This window comes from Paralichthys olivaceus, chromosome 1 (assembly GCF_024713975.1).
Source record: "Paralichthys olivaceus isolate ysfri-2021 chromosome 1, ASM2471397v2, whole genome shotgun sequence".
Lineage (NCBI taxonomy): Eukaryota > Metazoa > Chordata > Actinopteri > Pleuronectiformes > Paralichthyidae > Paralichthys > Paralichthys olivaceus.
In genome coordinates, this window is record NC_091093.1 from 20,687,090 (window position 1) to 20,707,016 (window position 19,927).

Sequence of the window (19,927 nt, forward strand, 5' to 3'; positions counted from 1 at the left end):
TCGTCCATAAAGTTTTTACTGTCCACGCGTGCGGTCAGACCTTATGGTTTCAGTAAGCAGCATGTTATTCGGTTCCCTCTCTCACATGTGTAGCTTCGCTTTCACTCTTTAGTTGGTGTATGAGAGCGACTACTAGTGCACGTTCACATACACCCCTGCTACTGCCATTTATTGAATGGCAAACGATCCAAAGTAAGTAATCTGCCCATTTCTTTGGATCTGCTCTGAAATTGAGTGGGTTCTTCCCTCGGGCCATGTCTATCCCCTCCATAAAATGATATGGAAACAGGTGATAACATTAAAAGTAGTCAGGTCGTTGCTTCAAGTGATTTCTTTCCTTTTTCTTTATCTGACAAACGGCTTCATACAACCTTTCACACGTAGTTGTTCTCTCCAAGACATGAAAGCAGACCATGATGTGTGGAATCAATGCTGCTCCAACTGGAGTACATACTCCACTATCGTGTGACTATACCACATTTACTGCACTGACAGCACTTGACCTTTTTAATGACTCATTAAAATTAACACTATAATAAACATTTAACAGTTATGAGACAATCACTCTCTCTCTCTCTCACACACACACAACACATCCTTAATAACAGGAAAAGCGGTGGCAGCGCAAAAGACCAATTAAAAATGTGAAGGTTGAACCTTTAAAAAAATACTGTTCATTAGGGGAATTATTTTATTTTCAAACGTGGACATCTCTCCTATATGCGTTTTCGTGGTTTTATATTGATATGAAAACTGTTGGAGACACTGTGGATAGTTGTTAACACATTCTTCCAACAGCAAGAAGTGAATGTGATTGGTTGGATGGTTATCAAAGGTGTAGCCCACCTATCGCCCAATGTCAGCTGAGATTGGCTGCAGCCCCCTTACAACCCTTGAAAAGATAAGCGGTATAGATAATGGATGTATGTGTGACATTTACTTTATTTTCTCATCATGCTCACGTCTTGCTTGGTCAACGGTGCAATTCAGTAAAGATCTCAGCAATAAAATAAATCCAGGTTTTAAAAGATCAAAGTCACATTGTCTTTCGTCAACGTGGCCGGGGATTTGCATCAACCAACATCCACTCTCGTCAGACGGGAGGGGCGTTTAAACTCACGATATGGCTTCACTTCATATCAACTTAAAACAGCATATCATTTTAGACACAGTTAAATGTTACTTGCGCCATTTCGTTTCCAAGGTAACAAGAAGGGTATATTTAGAGTACTAAACTGAGACAGAAGAAAAAAGTGTTAATAATCTTGATGTAGCAATTACAATTAGTCAAAGTCAAATAGTAAAGATCAAAACACCTCATCTGCTTACAGTTGAAGGTGAGAGAATGCTCAAGAACAAGCATCCGGCTCATTCATCAGCACCACTTCTGACACTCGCTGATTCATATGGTACAGTAGAGGCTTCACTTGAGCTACTCATCAACCTCCGTTCAGGAGAAATACAGACGTCAATGAATAAAGTGTTTGTGGTTTTATATGTTTAGCTTTTTATCCACGTTTAATGTGATGTCAAACATGAGTTGTGCAAGAAATGTATCAGAACAGCACATAGACATGAGTTAAAAATCTTCAATGTACAAAAATCCCTTTTTCGTTGAACTCTTCGGTGTGTAAACTCAAACTTGTCACTTGAAACAGAGTTTGGTTTAGTTTATTTAAGGATCCCAGTTAGAAGCACATGGTTTTTCATCTAGTTTATATGGTCCTGAATGTAAAAATACAACACAGACATACAATGTAGAGCAAACACACACAATTTAAAATCAACCTGAGCAGATTGGATGAATTTGTATCAGACTTAGTACAAATTATACATAAAAACAGAAACCAAACAAAACCAAGGAACACACACAAATCAAGCAGACTAATCCCATGAATGAAAGAAAAAAGATAAAGAGATTAAAGTAACAAAGAATAATTATGGTAAAAAAATTAATAATAATAAATAATAGTTACAGCATAAATAAACAATTACATGCAGGGTATTGTGCTTTAACCATTACAGTGTTAAATGTGATGAAAACAGATTTGATACATGAACAGAATTTTAAGAAACAAGTTATTTTATGCATATTTATTCATATATAAGTCAAATAGGCAGCAAATACAAAAACAGTCACATACTTATACATAAAAATATACATTAATATTTTTATATCAATATATCAAACTTAAACCAACTTTCATATACTTTTGTGTCACAGTTGAGGCTACCACAGTTCTTCGGTGATTAGGCAAAGTGATGCAAATGCGCTATCCCTAGCGTATATTAAAACTGTAAACACAATCTGTATCTTGCTTAATTATGATCATTGACAAGTCCAGGCTTTTAATGGCTCTGCACTGGCGACAACCAGCAGCTCCAGGCATTTGGGATGTCTGTCCATCTGTCCCAATCTTGTGAACACGATACTTGACAAAACAACTTGAGGGAATTTCTTCAAATTTGGTACAAATATTCAAGTGTACCCAAAGATAAACTGATTAGAGTTTTTTTGGTCGAAGGCGCTGTGACCTCACCAAAAAAAATGTTTTGGTTTTGTGAACACATCTCAGGAATCTTGATACATACGTTCATCTGGATAGACAGATGAACTGATTAGAAATTGGTGGTCGGAGGTCCAAGTTGACTTGATATATCAGTAACACCAACACAAACCCAGCCAGTGTGGAGATCTAGAGTTTAGACCTGTATTTTGTTCATGATTTTGATTCTCACTGTCCTACACAAATTTGGAAAGCCCAGTTTTCCATAACCAACACTACGTTGCCACAGCTTAACATTTACTGTTAACCTGGGCAGGAGTGTAAGACACATGATGTCGCCAGTAATTTTTGTTATAGCATGCAAATGTACCAAAGTTCAGAAATTTACATTGACAGAGAAGATTATAAAAAAACAGCAGACAAATGCAGTGGAGAATTACTGTTACTGTATGACACTCTTTGCTAAAATCACATAAATTATTCACAGCAAAGAGTTACTCTCCTCAAACGTTTAGCTGAAACGAGTGAGACGTCACGTAATTACCGTCTGACCGCTGCCCTGAGTTTAGCTGAGCGTCCTCGAGGATTTTCATTCACATCATCCTTTTCTGGAGTGATCACTTTTCTCCGCAGAGGAAACCAGTGAACACTTCCACCATCTCTTTTTTCATGCCCCAGTTTTTCCCTCCTGGTGCCTTGTTTCCTCGGGCTGAAGTGATATTGATCTAGATTAGACATATCATCTCCCTGGAGGAAACGTTTGACCAGTCTGTCTTCTAGTGAGTGAAAGGTGATTATGCAGAAACGTCCTCCAGGTCTCAGGATTGCCTGGGCAGCACGCAGGCCTGCGTGTAGTTCGTTCAGCTCGTCGTTCACAAGGATTCGCAAAGCTTGGAAGGTTTTGGTGGCCACATGTGCAGGTCGGTGGAGTCGGTCTTTACGAGCATAGATGACAGCGGGAGGAAACGTTCCTAGAGACAAAAAAATGGTCAAAGACTGAGTGAATCTTGTAAAACATGGAAGCAATCTGATGCTCAACATTTTCTATAACTGTTTATATACTTCCTTTAATTTGCATGATCATGCAGATTAACAAGTGCGTCACTAGCCTGTTAGCATTAGCATCCTAATAGAAACTTACCAAACATTTGATTTAAATTGTAGAAAGAACATCACAAAAGTTCAGCTGTTGGATGATTGAAAAAATGTATGGTGTATGAAACGTCCCATTGCTTTTAATAGAATGGATGATTTCTCTGCATTTGAACATTGTTGGAAACAAAGGCCTTATTGTTATACGACATTTAATGATGATTTGTTTCATATTATATCTTTGATAATTCTTGTTTTTAAAAAGAGAACTTGAGGTGATCTAAAACATTTGACCTGAAGTGTATCAGTTATCACACCACTAATCTATACTATGACTCTTGTTACCTTACAGACTTATTTAACGTCTGGTGTGTGGTAAACACAAACAGATTCAAATAACTGTAAACTTCCCTGGTCAGGACAGTAATAATACATCCTGAATGAAAAACGATTATTTAGTTGCCTTTGACTTGTAGTTGTGCTTCTGGTGTGTCTGCGGTTTAAATCATTAATTGAAGAGATGGATTGACAAAGCAGGATGAAGCACAACAGAAGCAGTGTAGAGCGAGCTGCAGCAGGAAGGAGCGGCAGGCCCATCAGAGACAGTGAGGAGCCGATGCAGGGTGGACAGGGCGTGTCACTAAAATACTGAGGTAAATAGAGTCACATGTCTCTGGTGATCCGTCACTTCACTGAATTCAGAGTTCATGTTTAAATGTGTCCGAGCACAAAACAACTCCTCCCCTCACACTGGTTGCTGTTAAAAAAAGACAGAAAAAGGAAAACTAAAATATTGTTTTTTTTTTAGTTATTGCTCTCTGGCTGGTGCACTCAGTCATGACCTGCGCTCTGTATAATGAAGTAAAACGAAGGGTGATTTATGTTTCTCTCCCTCACCACAACCTTTCTCTTTAACACTCCTGACCGATTGTGCATGGAGAATTTCTCATGCAAAACCTTTAATATCTCCTCCCATTATTTAGGAGATTCTCCTTCAGAATGCATGAGCAAGGAGAAAGGCAGATATGTAGAGAGTTTGAAAAAAATTACATGCTGGGTACAGAATGCATCAGATGTGGACATAAGCGGTAAGGGCAAGAACACTGACTGAGAATCGATTAAAATTTGCTGTAAAGTTAGGAAAACATTATTTATATTAAAAAGCGCAGGGTCCAGCTTGACCAAGTCCTAACCACCACACAGAAGAACAATTAGACACTTGTATAGACCTAAAGAGAAACTGCAATAAATAGAGAAGTGAGTGATGTGGCATTTCTCTCCTCCTGCACTAAACAGCCCAAGGTGTGAGTCACACTGCAATCAATACGATGGCTGCACAGCACAGACCACCCCTGTTCTGGTCTCGCCAAGCCATGCGCTCTCTCTCCAATTCATCTTTCAAAGGTCCTACAGACAGATCCGTGGAGAAAAGAAGAGATTACGATGTGTACATAAAGAGGAAATCAAGAAGTTAAGAAGGAGAAGCGACTTTGTGAAGCATTAACATATAGAATTAACATCACAAAGCTCTTGTTCTCTACCCTTGTGTCACGAGAGGCTATTAGTACAACAACAGTGTTTCATGCTTCTGTGCTTTAGTGGCTGAACTGACGCTCTGACAGAGTTTGTTCACAACAACAAATAAATAAATAGAGCAGAGCAACATGGTCACAACTTTTTAAAGAAAGAAGTAAAGACCTGGACATGTTTAACAGGCTCATTTTATTGCCATTTTGCAACGACTTGAGTTTTTGTTAATGGATTTTTTAGTGGCAGTGACATCTGCTGCTGCTTTCAGACATACAATGAAGTCTGGACATTTTCCTGAGAGTATCTGTGGGCGCTTTATGTGAGAGTGCAAATGCCCGAGTCAGTTCCGTCTGATATTCTCTGGAGTTTTTTCTGCCAGGCTCCAAGTAAATATCCCATGAGAGAATACATCGAGATAATGTCTGCAGAATTCACTGCCAGCCAGTGATCGTGTTGATGATGTTACAAACACACTACTGACGCAAAACTGAAAAAAAAGAAATAATATCTCAAGGAAACAGAGGTGCCTCACACAGATGCCAACAAAGACGTCAGCTTGAAAAGACAATGACATTCAGGGCCTTTCAGTTTTGAGAACCGATGCCGGTGTTGATGTGCCACAAAAACATGTGATTTCCACAACATAAATGTATATGTCATGTCCTGCCTCCTGCGTGCTCTATCCAGACAATCTTCTTACAGGTTCTTAATATGCTAAATTTAAACTCCAGAAAATGTCAAGACTCAATTGCCAAGACCATTTCAAGAGTTCATGTGTTCAAACATATATTGTAATGTTAAACACATTCAAATGCCTCATCACACAAATCATGCAGAGGCAAGAAACACACAACAACTCAATGTAAACTCTGCATAGGTGAAATGACAGAAACATGCTCATTGCCCCTTTTCCTCTACTTGTAAAGAAATGCTGAGGTTCTGAAATAAGCCACACATGCATGAGAACATTACGCATGACGTTTTTATCAACCATCAGGCAGAAACATCTTGCTCATTATCATTAAACGTCACTAAAGTTTTCAGTGACTTACTAAGTCATACTGAAACAAACCTGAAAAGAACAGAAGCACAGGGAAGTCACAAAGGTAATTAACTATGGTTAGGTTTATAAATATAATACACAACCACCCTAATCTTCCCTCCCATTACAACATGAACATCACACAGCCTTTCATGTTGACAATAAACATTGGCACCGGACGCACATTTTGTCCTGCAGAATCAGCCAATATCAGCGAACCTCCTCGGGATACTAGGCCGGTTACAACATACTGGATAAACAGCTGAAGAGCAATGCTGCCTGACATACACAAATCCCAGCTGGAGACAGAATTTGACTATAGGAATTGTTGAAATTATAAAGATACAGGATGGTTTGAAAATTCTATACAAAACACAATGACTCATATTTAGAAATGTGGCTGCTCAAAGACAGATCTGTAGAAAAATGTTTTACAACTCATTCAGTGTGCTGCAAAAGTTTCAGGCTACAAAATACAGTGAGGGTGGTTTGAAGAAAATGATGCTATAAATAGATTTTACTCATCAGTTATCTTCATGCAACGTTCAGTGAATGTGACGCACATTTGACTTTAAAACTGCACCGATTCTCCCCGCTACATTTGACTCTAACAAAGTGTTTGAAAACACAATCAGTAAAATTGGCTTCAACTTCAATTAATGGTGTTTTATTTTTAAATCCTCCCTCACTTCACCTTTACATCTCCACATTGTTATCACCTTCACAGTCATGTCACCTGCCCCAGAGAAGAACCCTTGTGTGCCTGATTAGATTACATGTGAGCTGCATACACAATTAGTTCTGACCATTTCATGTGTGGGAAATGGCGTATACATGGCCTTTTTTTTTTTTTTTAGACATTTATGTCATTTACCACATTCACTCACAGCTTTTGTAAAAGCCTTTTAATTTTGATTTAAATAATGAATCATATACACAGGTAACCCAGTGAACAGGACTTCATATATAAAAAATATTTCAGGTTGTGAAATTTCTAACATTAAAATACCCAAGTGTAAAAAATAATGAAATGAGGGGAGAATGAAAGTGTGACTAAATTAACCTTTTAATCTTAACAGAGGCAATGCAACAGGGTAGGCAGAAACAGGCAATTACCTGGGGCCCTGAGCTGAGAGGGGCCCCCGAGAACGGCTGATTACGATGTACATTTAAAAAAATTCTATGATCAGCTTTGTATAAAACATTGCAATGTGACAATGGATAGAAACCCTCTTATGAGGCCCCATGCCAGTAATTTTCAGCCAAAAGCTTCAATACCTCATTTACACCAAAATTAGCAGCTACATGCAGGTCTTTTTAAACATGTGTAAACACGTTAAAATTGTCAATGAAGAAGACAAAGTAAATGATGAAGGAGAGGGCATATTGTAGAAAAAGCCAGATGTTAGTGGCTTATTTGACCAGAGGAAAATGTCTGAAATGTGTTCGATTTGGTTCGATTTAGGGAATCCCAGGTTTTTGCCTTGGGCCCCCAAAAGTCCCTTGAAACGCTCCTGTGTCTTAATACCACTAAGTCCCTAAAGTGCAGTCGCCCATGTCTCTCATACATAAGTCCCCATCCCTTCTTCTGTGACTGTGCATTTTTTCTTGTCAGTATCACTATGACATGTAAGAGAGCAACACCTGGAACCTTAAATCTGAAATCCAGACCTCTTGGATTGTTCCAAACAAACATCGGTGGTAACTCGCTTTGCTCTTCAAACTCCTGCTCTTATTCACACCTGTTCTCCCAGGGTGACACTGACGCGCACACTGCTCTGTGCAATAACTACTGAAATGACATCTCACTCGTTCAGCAGCTCAAATCTTGAGGCATACTGCCAAAAAAAAACAACCCAAAAAAACAATCAGTGAAGACAAACAATGTAATCCTGGCTTTATGCACAAATGTGTCGTGTGTGAGCATATGTGGGTGTTTGCATTTGTGTCAGGTGTGTCTGCATATTTGTGAGCGGAGAATTGAGGGGGAAAAAATGGGGGGGGGCCAAAAATGTAATGTGGAGATGGAGAGAGATGAGCTGTATGTGAGATAATGTTTGTTTTCAAGACATTAGCCACATTCTGTTCCAGCCACATCCAGCTCTGTCGTTGTCTCAACCTTATCTCTCAGAGGAAGATGTGCAAGACAGGCACCCGAAACAGAGTCAGGAAACAGAATGATGTCTGAGATCACAGTCTACGTAATTTTTGGAGACAAATACATCCCACCAGGAGACAGCCTTAATAAATCCACTCATGTTTTATTTTCCCTTACAAGCTCCACAATGCTGCAGGGAATTATTTAGGACAGTGTCTAGCTACCTGCCACCACGCTGGCCAGCTGCTGTGTCCGGGTGATGGGGTTGACACGGCGTGCCTTCACGATGGCTGAAGCTATTTTCCTGGCGTGTCTTTCTTCCCCATATGCAGTGAGGATGGATGCAAGAGCCTGTTGATCTAAGGTATTCACAACGTCAGCAGCGCAGGGCATGTCGAGGTACCTACGCACAAAGAGAAGCCCAATTAAGCTGCTTGACGTCACGTCCTTGCTGACAGTGGCGAATCCTGACAACTCTGAGATACAGCCGAAAACCTTTATGTTTGACAGTTATGAACAGATCGAATGGGAGGGAATGAAAAGAGAAAAGCAGCTTGTGCAAATGCTTGTAATGGAGTTATCTTAAATGGATTCTTTGCACAAGCTGCTGACAGAGTCAAATAATCTGTATATATTTCTGAAAACAGGATTCATTAAATTACACACACACACACAGATATACACATAGGCTTAATACATATTAGAGGCAGACATGACGGTACACAGCATGTCCACAATAGGGTTTTAGATTTTTATATCAGTTACAATGCTGCCATTGTTCATGTAATTATATGTACAATATAGCCTATATATTCTGAGAGCAGTGTATTACTGTATTTCAATAAGTCATATAATAAGGGAATTACCAGTCTGCCATGTAATGTTATGTGTATGTGTGTATATATATAAATATATATATATTTTTTTTTATTATTATTATTATTATTTTAAAAGAAAATTGGAAATGGAACTAAAACTTTACTCTAGTCACATCAAAAGAAGATTAAAGATTAAAGTCTTCTGCTCTATGTTGTTGGTAGCCCAGTATGATAACTCTCCCTTTTTATCAGCTGAACTTTGACATCACTGCTGCACTGGTGCAATTTGACTCTGACCACCCAGCCTCTCCAGACTTACCTTTTTCCATCCATTCTCATATCCAAGGGCCCATCTTTGCTGAGGGAGAAGCCTCTCTCTGCCTGGTCCATTTGCATGGAGGAGCAGCCAGCATCCAACAGGACAGCATCAATGCTGCCTGGCTGAACGTTCGCATTTGACAACAGGACCTCAAGCTCACTGAATCTGCCAAGCAATGGTTTCACACGACCACTAGAGAGAGGATTAGAGGGAAAGGCACAGCACAAATAAACATTTGTATATCAATGAGTTTGGCACAATGGCTGTGAAAATACTGGCCTCATATGAATGGATTTAGTCATTGGAAGTCTTAATTATTTTGCTGACATCCATTTTTAAAAAGTTAAAAACTGTAAAAATTTATTGTTATTAATTTCATTGCCAAAGTACCTTCAGAAAGCGAAGAGAATAAGGTTTGAAACTAGAAATAATAAGAGAATAAGGGAAAGATACTGAACTTTGGTTATGTTCCTCATTCTTTTGGAATAAAATTAAATCTAGGAAATTAACAATAGAGGGTTGGGGATAAAAGATAAAAATAGAATTGCACAATAGAGGTTCAGAAAAATAGAAACATCAGGTTGAATGAGACATAAGAACAAAAATGAAAGGTTTGAACAACAGCAATTAATGCCACTGAATATTTCATAAAAATGAGATTAAAATGGTTACAATAGTGAAAGAAAACATATAAAGTCTTCATCTTCGACTCTGAAGTTCTAAATATTCTGAAGAGGAGGAAGAATTTTTGTCCTAATATTGTTCCACACTTATTATATTCAGTGATGATGAGTTGAGTTACTGTGTGCTGCTCTGGTTACAACACACGTTTTGCTGGATTATTCCTTGATAGAAATAATACAGAAGGGAGTTGTGTAGTTTGTAAATCAAAGCAGCTCCCTTTTCTCTAGACTGTGATAAAGCTTAACGTCAGTCAGTCCGGGGGGAGAGTTTCAGAATATTTTACAGTTAATTGTTAACTTGTTACTGTATTATGCATTATGTGATGGAAATAGATTTCATTACTGTATGAATCTAAAGGATTGATCATGATGTTACATATGATTCCTGAGATGTTATTACAAAACCTGGATAACAGAGAGTCTTACTATTAACAGTTTTAGCATAAACATACAAGACATTGTTGGTTTATCAGTTTTAAGAGTTAAAATGAACAGTTACATGATGCACTCATGAACAGTTAATCACATGAACACTTGGGTTAGACTTGACGACCCTTGTGTCATTAGCAAGTCATTCTTCTCTGGTTCCCTGAGTAACACCTGTATCTTTTTTATAAAGATGAAAAATAAAACATTCATAATATTTTATAAATTATATAATACAACAATATGTAGGAGAAAACAATGGATCTTTTTAACCAATCAGATAAACCTGACAAATGAACTGAAAGACATATACATTAGTTTATATTTTTAAAAATAACTATCATTGTTATTAATCTAATCCATATTATGTGACTATGTGCATTTCTTGTTTACTAACTGTTTATATGCATGATAGATTTGATCAGTTTGATTTTGCCATTTTCTGACATGTTTTAAATTAAGTTTGAGAGAAAAAATATATCCTACAATTCATAGCAAATTAATAGGAGCCAGCGAACATATTCACACCTGTAGGCGGCTCGGTACAATCACAGTCTGATCTCCACTAGAGCGGTCTGGGGGTTGGGTGCTGTGGTCAAGGGCACCTTAGTCTGTGCCACGAGACTTCAGTAATGAGGGCGGGGGAAGCTCTGCTCTTTCACGTTCTCTAATCTTTAGGTCACAGATGCTACTGAGCGGGAATGGTAAGTCGTCTGTGTTTTGGAAATGCTGAATACTTTCATATTTTATCTTATCAGCATTAAACACTGTTGAGAAAAAACACTCAACGTCTGACAGTCAAAGTAATTTTTATCCTAATGTTCATGGACAAGATATTCAATTTAAAGAAAACCTCTGGGTAGGTTGAGCAGCTTATAGTAGCCTTTTTTTTTAAATCATGGAAGCCAACCAGATCAACACATCTGACTAGCCTATTGCGATCGTTGCTTGCCTATGACAGAGGTATGTACTCAGTCACTTCCTCCTGCCGACAGTAGTGAGCTCCTCCAGCCACATTCATGAATATTTCATGTGACCTTTTAACATTGTGTGAACAAAGATGATGGCAGAAGACAGCAACAGGAGTTACAATCTATAGATTAGGTGCAAAGGTTCCTCTGCAGCCTTCTACGCCCATGTGGTTCCAAAATATGAAAAAAGGTTTCCGGTCAAGTGATGAAGCCAAACATATCAGATTGGCATCTCTAAATGATAACCCACTGCAAAAACTAGGCAGCACAAGTTGTCTACAACCTCCTTATCCAGCTCTCTAAGTACAGTTAACCTGCATTTTTAATCCGTTTTAAAAGTTGAAGATATATGTTTTAAGGACTCAATGTTTGGGCTGGGCAATGTGGCCAAAACTTTTATAGAAATAGAAATTCTCAGTTAATAATTGTCACATTATTATTTCTGTTGAGTATAAAGCTCAATGTCAACTGGGATTGGCTCCAGCACTTCTCTGATGGTTGCCTAAATTTGAAAATTGTCTGTTTCATGTTTCATGTTTCTTTATTCCACCTTCCTCAAGCGTCACTGGGGGGAATTCAGGGAAACACAAATTGTCAGGTCCTCCATTTCAAAACCCACAGAAGACAAAATGGCAAGGGAGCCTCTCGCCCACACAGCCAGGGCCTTTCACTGCTTTGCTGTTGTTATCCACCATCATGTGCAGTGATTAATTTGTTGAAAAATCTATAGTAAAGGCTTTGTTGTTCTCTCCCATCACATGCACAACCCTTTTATATAACTGCGTCTTCAACAGCACTCTGCCCATTATTGCAAATTTCTAATTTTGTATTATTGCTCAAAGTTGCAATATAAACTTTTTGGGGAGAGTTAATTAATTTTATTATATAATTTTATAAATCGTAGCCATTCTAGATTCTAATTGGAGCCTAACGACTCTTTACAACAGATAGCATTGTAACCAACAGCTAATAATAATCCACCTACACTGAATGAGTGCCTCATCTGGTGGTGACTGAAGATGTCAGCAGAGGCAGAGACTGAAGACAGGGAGGAGAGAAGGGGCGGAGCTCTGCTAACTGGTGGACAGTGGCAGCTAATGAAACCATGAGCTCTTCAATGCTCAGGTAGAAACATTATATAAAACTAAAGCTGAGTCCCTCATGTTATTTTTCTTGGGGAACACAAATAATATGAGCTGGTCTATGAAGGGTAGTACCTTCTCTGTGAAAATGCAGACAGGCCACATCCACATGTGGTGCTGTCAGGGCCGGGCAGCATACTAACTGGTGTAAGATGGTTGAGAGCTGGGCGTTAGATAAGAGTTTCTCTTCAGACTGAACAGAACCTCATAGCTTTGTCTGGAGGCAGTTATATGCATGGAGTTTATGTTAAGTATTTCTACTCTATATCATCAACCCTGCACAATTCATATGTATGAATGGGAAAAGTTGAAAATTTGTAGACTGATTTAACACCTCAGTCTAACACAACCTTCTGCCTTTTTATCATAATAGTGTAAATAATGTTGTCTGTTATCTAATCATCCACCCTTTATCAATACTGCTTCACCTTAGGGTCGTGGGGGGAGCTGGAGCCAATCCCAACAGGGCAAGAGGCGTGGTACACCCTGGACAGGTCAGAAGACAGACTGGACAGTTGGAGTACCCAAACACGGGAAAACATGCAAACTCCGCAGCGAAAGACCCCAGCCAAACTGAGATTGGAACCAATAATCTTCTGAGGGAACAGTGCTCACCACCGCATCACCATGCTGCAATAACAATTCAAAGGGTATTCCTTTTTTTTACTGTACGGTAACACAAGTTTTTAACATTAATGGAAGTGCTATCATGGCTGCATTCCCATTATATTGTAATGTTTTTTCACAAATGACTTCTACTTTTTAATTACTTAGAAATAAGATTCTCAAGTCTGTGACCGCCCACATGCAGGTGATGGACGTACCTTCCTCTTCACACTGCAACGTCTCCTACAACGTGTTTTTTGTAAGCCACAGAAGTATTTAAAAATATGCAAAACAGTTACATAACATTTCTAAATTATTAACTTCTTTATGTGACTTAGACACAGAGTTGGAGATATAAATGCCTTATGTAAGGTCTTATATTATTAAAGAGGACAAGTTTCAGTGGTGTATGTGCTGAGGTCCAAGTGTGGGCTCATAATTGCTTAAGAGATCTGCACTATTTATAGTTGTAGCACCCCACAACACTGACATGATGCAAATTTCTGTTATTCTAGCATCTCACACAGAGACAGTCCAAAGACCTTCATATTGATTTACAGAATATGTGTAATATCTGTGATAATTTTACAAGAAGTCCAGGACAAGGTGGTCTGATGTCAAATGTTCAAGCTATTCAGTTGGATTACCATGAGACCTGATACTTGGACATTCATACTCCCCTCTATGGACTGTAAGAAGTTTGGTGATTCCTGGAGTTCTTGTAAATTGCCATCACCAGATCACAAAATAAATAAAGAACTTTACATGCATAGATTTATGACCCAATACCACACAAATGGTCATATAGACATTGATTTCCCCTATATAACCAATATACCTTAAGCTGCTTTCTGACATGCAGCGAAGTCAAGAGAGATGACCCAATCAGAGCCTGCAGACTTTCTGCAGACTTTATCCATCCAGCCCCCTTTGAAAAAGTCCACAGAATGTCTGCAGGAGCTGATGTGAGAAAAAAGCAGGACATCCTCCGCAGGATTCACCAAATCCCAATCCAATTTTTCGGACATCCTCCAGAGGTCATGTCTGAAAACGGCTATAGAGATGTCAGTTGTAAACTCGCTAAAACACACACACAGAGGGGGAGTGAATGTGTTTTTGTGTTCAAGCCCAGGTTCTTAAGGATCTTCAAAACTCACCACTCAGTTCTGTTATTTCCCTCCAGAGTCTAACTTTCTTCTCGTCTGAATGTTGATCCATTAAAAGCAAAAGTTGTTTTCCGCGTTGAAACATTTTCGACTTGAAGGGACCTTTCTTTGTGTCAGGTGGCACTGCCTCATGCAAATTTGTGTCTAACTGTGTCTTTCCACTATGCTTTGTATGCAGCCAAGACAACTCTGAACTCCTGTTGCATCCTGTCAGTCTTGTTTAAATCATGTTCGAGATATTGTCATGCCTTGTTCTATGGATTAGTGCATATCAGTAAACCATAAAAAAACAAAATCACAACACTTCTGTCATATTTTCCTTTATCAATCTATCTTGCTCTTGTTTTGTATCAGTGACTAAAGGAAATACTGTGTGTTGTTCCACAGTACACAGAGGCTGTTTTCAGGCATGCACTGAAGCTCATACATTTTCCTGAAATTTTCCAGAGTTGCTGTACATGAGAACGCAAATGTCCGTGTGAGTTGCTCTGGAAATTTTCTGTACTTTTTCTGCCAGCACCCAAGCAAAATGTCTATAAGATATTCAAACAATCCCATGTGAGATTACAGCAGGAAATGGCTGAAAAATACAAAACAATTCGAGAGGACGTGTTGATTACGAAACTGGAAGAATACAAATATCTCAGGATGAAAAAGAGGTGCCGTACAGATTGAAGACGCCAAAAACTGTGTTCATTTGGAATGATTTGAGATCTTTTTGATGATACATTGCGGCAAATAATTAAAAAAATAAACTTTGCATTTCACAGCAGAATCTATAAGTTTTCCGATTCCTGCATGCTCTACCCAGAGGCCACCACTTCGCTGAATGCTCCAGAGTTTTTCCTGTTGTTGTAAATGTGTCTGACTCATACAATCTCCTACTACGATCTTCATATCTGAAAGGCAAATGTAATTTCTGAAAAAACTGAGATGAATGGAAACATATTAGCATGTTATCAATTGTTAGATACCCTGAAAAAGGAAGGACATCTGACAAATTGATGGTGCCTAAAAAAAAATTCCACGTCTGAAAGAATTCCAGGTCACCTTGTTCAAAGATTATTAGACTATATTTTAATATGTTTTTGCATTAAACATTAAAGAAAATTCACATTTGCCGATAACACTACATTCTGCTACGCCTTTATATTTCCTCACACTAAATGTGCCCTGGCATGAACTTGTCTGTCTGGAATAAGAGTACACTCAGTGGGGACATCAAGAACCTCCACAGCAGCCTCAGTTTGAGTGCATGCTCATTCAACATGATGCTGCCTCTTCACATATCAAGCCTGAAATATTCCCTTGTGTTGACCTGCTCAGTTCCTTTACCTGCGTCACTGAAGCCTTAGACAAGATGCTGATTGATTGCTTTCAGCAGGGGAGCGGTGATGAAAATATCTACAGTCCCGTGAAGGAAAAAAGAAAAAGAAAAAAACCCACTCAGTACAAACACACAGGTTGGTCTTTATAATGCATTTTGGTCAGGAGTTCAATTTGTTCTACCTCAGTTGATCTAAGGAAGTCTATTAAAAACTCCTTGTGACTTAGCAATAAAGCTAAAGGAAATTTGTGAATTTGTGACTAAATGGCTGCTATCTCATTGGTAGCTTTACCAACATCTCCAAGAAAAGCCATCCCACTGGTACTTCACTTTACTGCTATCATGTTCATTCAAAGGGCTGATTCAAAAGCTTGTTTCTGAACAATTTGAAAATGTTGTGTGGCAGGTGAGGAACACTTCCACATATGGAATAATATGTCAATGAAGCCTGATTGATTGACTGAGGTTATTAATCAGCTGGTTATGAGAGAAAATGGCAGTCTTGTGTGCTGTACAAGTTGGTAGTTGTAACAGTATCTATCACACACATGCAAACGCATTATGCTGGTGTATTGTGTATTGTAATGTGAGCTGCAACTGTTGCGTAACTAAATCCTGTCTAAGGATGTTTCAGCATCCTATAATTATTTAACCATTAGTCTGCTATTCTAAGGCTCAATCCCATTTCACCCCTTTGCCCTACCCCTTGTTTTCGAGGGTTATTTTGCCCCATTAAAACTGAGTAACAATGGGTAGTGGTCAAAATCCTCCCCTACGAATTGGGAGAGTACTCCAAGAAGCCGCTACGTCACCATTAGTCGTCGCGGGAACCTGACAAGTCATCAATAGTCGTCAATGTAAATAGACGGGACAAAAGGTTTTGCTGGGTATGTCATTGTAATAACATTGTTGAGATCTTAAATAAACCAATGCAATTGCTTGTAGTTACTAAAGTGACAAACCTATAATATCCAAAAACATCTATGCTAATGCAGGTGAATCAAATTACCAGGTAAATGCTAAGGACATGTTTTCCTATATATAATTGCAATAATGGTACAACACAATAACATTTGCCTTTTATCCAATTGAAAATGAAGCTTGGATGCTCGGCATTATTTCATGTATAAATCAAAGGCACACTGCTTTAGGCTACTAGCAGTGGTCTGTAGGCACGTCTGCCAGTAACCTCACTGCCCTACCCTTGTTAAATTAAATGCATCATGTAGCTTCAAAGATGTGACATGGAGTTATGTCCAAATTCGAGATTATTGTGCATAAATCAGCAAAGTGCTATAATGTTAGCATGCTAGCTGTTGAGAACGGTAGCGATTTTTTAAGGTTGTTGTGATAAAAAAACGATCATAATACATTGAGCCCCATCACCTGCCCCTCACCCTCCATCCCAACACGAATCAGAACACACTACCCCTACACAAGAACGCACAAAACAGAGGGGTAGAGAGAAGGGGTGACCTGGACCTCCTGGAAACATTAAGTTAAACCGCTTCTGATCACAAAAGTGTTTGTATCTACTGATAATTACTGGGACAGATCTCTTGCCACTGATTGATTAAGACAATAAAACAAAATAACCCCACCCTCAGGAAATGGGTGGATATTAATAAAAAATCTGGATGATAATAGTGAAACAATCTGAATTTAGTGGTAAAGTCATTCCTATGTTTGTATTCAACACTAGCTGTTCAGAGGTGTACATAGTTTGTCTTTTCACATATGAAGAACACAGCAGGTGACATGTCAGACATGTTCAAAACAACAGTAAAAAGTCAGGCGAGGGTTGGCAGGAGGCATGACCACCATCGATGTCAGGTATTATTACCCAAAGCTTGTTCAATTATTAAAAAATAAACATTTTTATTCAAAAATAATTACAGCCTTGGGATAAACAAACCATCATTAAATAAGCTCAGGGAAAAGGGAGAATAAAGGCACACAATATACAAAGGTAAATTATAACTCAGCTTTATGTGCCAAAGTTTTCAACTCTACTAAAACCAACAAACTGCACAGTGCATGTATATCATTTCTTATACTTTATCTGTCTCTGTGTGACCCCCATATGCACACATGTAAATCCAATGTTTGCCTGACTTGACTTTCCAATTATTCTTGGTGCCTTTTCATATTTATAACAGTTATTGTGGGCACAACTGCTGCTGTGCATCAAGAGCAGGGAAGTCATAGCAACAAAAAGAGTGGTGAAAAGCAGAGAATTGCGAGGCTAAACATGCAGGAGAAAAATCCCATTGAAGACATGGATGAATATCGTTGAGGAACAGAGGGTCACCTTCACCAGTGATTGCTTTTAAGTATAATGCACATTAAAACCGGGTTCAGATCCACACTAACACTCTACAGTTTGCATCAAGGTTATACTTTCCTCAAGACAAGGGGGAAGAGAAGAGAGAGAGAAAATCCTCTAACCCTGTTGTGTGGATGCGCTGCGTGGGCTGACAGGGTCTTTTACTCAGGCTTCCAATAATATTGGTTAATTGCTGGATTTCTCTGGCTTCTCTCAACTTGCATCACGAGTAGGCGTGGAAGAGTTTACAGCAGGGGTATATTGCTGCTGACAGAATACAGTGTTCTCATTCTCTCTCTCTTAATTGTCATTCCCTGCTCACAGGCACATTTCGCTGGCAGATTCCCTTGAGAGAGGTTTCCCCAGAATCTACGTAAAAGGATTCCTTCCCACGCCATGGTCTTAGGAACATCTCATTTTCATCCTCCCGCGCCTTGCTCGTACACACGTACACACACTCACACAAACACACACACTCCCTCACACCCCGGCATTGTGTCCTCATGTCTCCCTGTTCTCTCTCTCTCTCTCTCTCTCTCTCTCATTTTCTAACTTCTCTAGGCTTCTCTCTGCCCCCCCATATCTTATAGATCCTCCGTGGGAGGCAGCATCTCCCTCACACTGCAGGCGTGGGCCCTTACTCTGACAAATGACATGTCGAGCCCACCAGCTTTGCGTGGGGGGAGAAAAGCTTTAAGTTAAGAAGGAGGAATGGATTTGATTGGATGGTGAAACTCAGGGGCTGTATCTTACTGAGCACCATTTGATTGGGACCAGGTAAGAAGTGAGAAACACAGGGAGAGCTGCAGTACTATATCACACTGACAGTATGTTTTGAGAAATAATGACTACATTATAAACACTGCTCAAAATGGTCGAGCTGTCAACTGTGACAGTGAAAACGAATGGTTAAACATTAGCCCTGATATAGGATAAACATTTGTCTGGGCAGCTTGTAGCTTTAACTTGTGTTTTGGTCTGGCTGATATTTTTCATTAAATCACTTACGAGTGTTCCTTGGCTAACTGCTGGGCCAGAGAATTTGCTGTAGGATCTCGGTCTAAGGCCAGGACTGTGACTTCAGGAACCATGTTCAGAATTGCTTTGGTATGACCACCACCTCCAAATGTCATGTCCAGGACCACCTACATGCGAGAAAGCAAGAAAAAAAGCAACACGTTCTTCTCACAACAGGACTCCATATACATGATTCATCGTCTTATCATCACAATGTGAGTTCTACATTTGAGTTTTCACAGTGGAGCACAGACAAGTGCAACTTGAGTCAGGTTTTTCTGAATTTGTCTTATCTTGGTGTACTAAATGTCAACATGACTTCAATGTGACTCCCCCCCATATATGTATATATGGAGGGAGAGAGAGGAAGTCAAATTTACATCAAGTACATCGAGGTGGTGCAGTGGTCAGCCTCACAGCAGAATGGTTCTGAGTTTGAATCGCAATTCATCTGTGTGGAGTTTGTGCTATTTGGGTTAGGTTCATTTGAAACTCTAAATTGAACTTAAGTGTGAATGTGAGAGTGAATGGTTGTTTGTCTCTGTATGTTGGCCCGGCGATACACTGGCGACCTGTCCAGGATGTGCCCTGCCTCTTGCCCAATGTCAGCTATCCTTAAGGATAGGTAGTATAGATAAGGAATGGATGTGTGTGTGTGTGTGTGTGTGTGTGTGTGTGTGTGTATACATATATAAAGAACAGATTTTAAGACTGATGTCTTTGTCCTGGAAAGATTTAAGTATCTTTTTTATTTCATCAAGTTTTTACTTTCCAATTTTCTGAGCAAAAACTAGGAATCTTGTAAAGGGACTGATCTGATAATAAAATAGATTTTCAGCTCACAATGCAATGTGAGG

At 39.1% G+C, this 19,927-nt stretch overlaps 1 protein-coding gene across 2 annotated transcripts in view; it reads right to left on the reverse strand.

Annotated features, from left to right (window-relative positions):
* Window positions 1-1,655: 1,655 nt before the first annotated feature.
* mettl15 (methyltransferase 15, mitochondrial 12S rRNA N4-cytidine) overlaps window positions 1,656-19,927 on the reverse strand; it is a 42,378-nt gene continuing 24,106 nt past the window's right edge. For both annotated transcript variants that reach the window (XM_020080137.2, XM_020080138.2), the window contains exons 3-6: window positions 19,062-19,198; window positions 9,407-9,598; window positions 8,494-8,672; window positions 1,656-3,478 (exon numbers count right to left, since the gene is read on the reverse strand). In XM_020080137.2, the coding sequence (XP_019935696.2) occupies window positions 3,048-3,478; window positions 8,494-8,672; window positions 9,407-9,598; window positions 19,062-19,198 (939 nt within the window). In that variant the 3' untranslated portion in view covers window positions 1,656-3,047. The remainder of the gene's footprint in view (window positions 3,479-8,493; window positions 8,673-9,406; window positions 9,599-19,061; window positions 19,199-19,927) is intronic.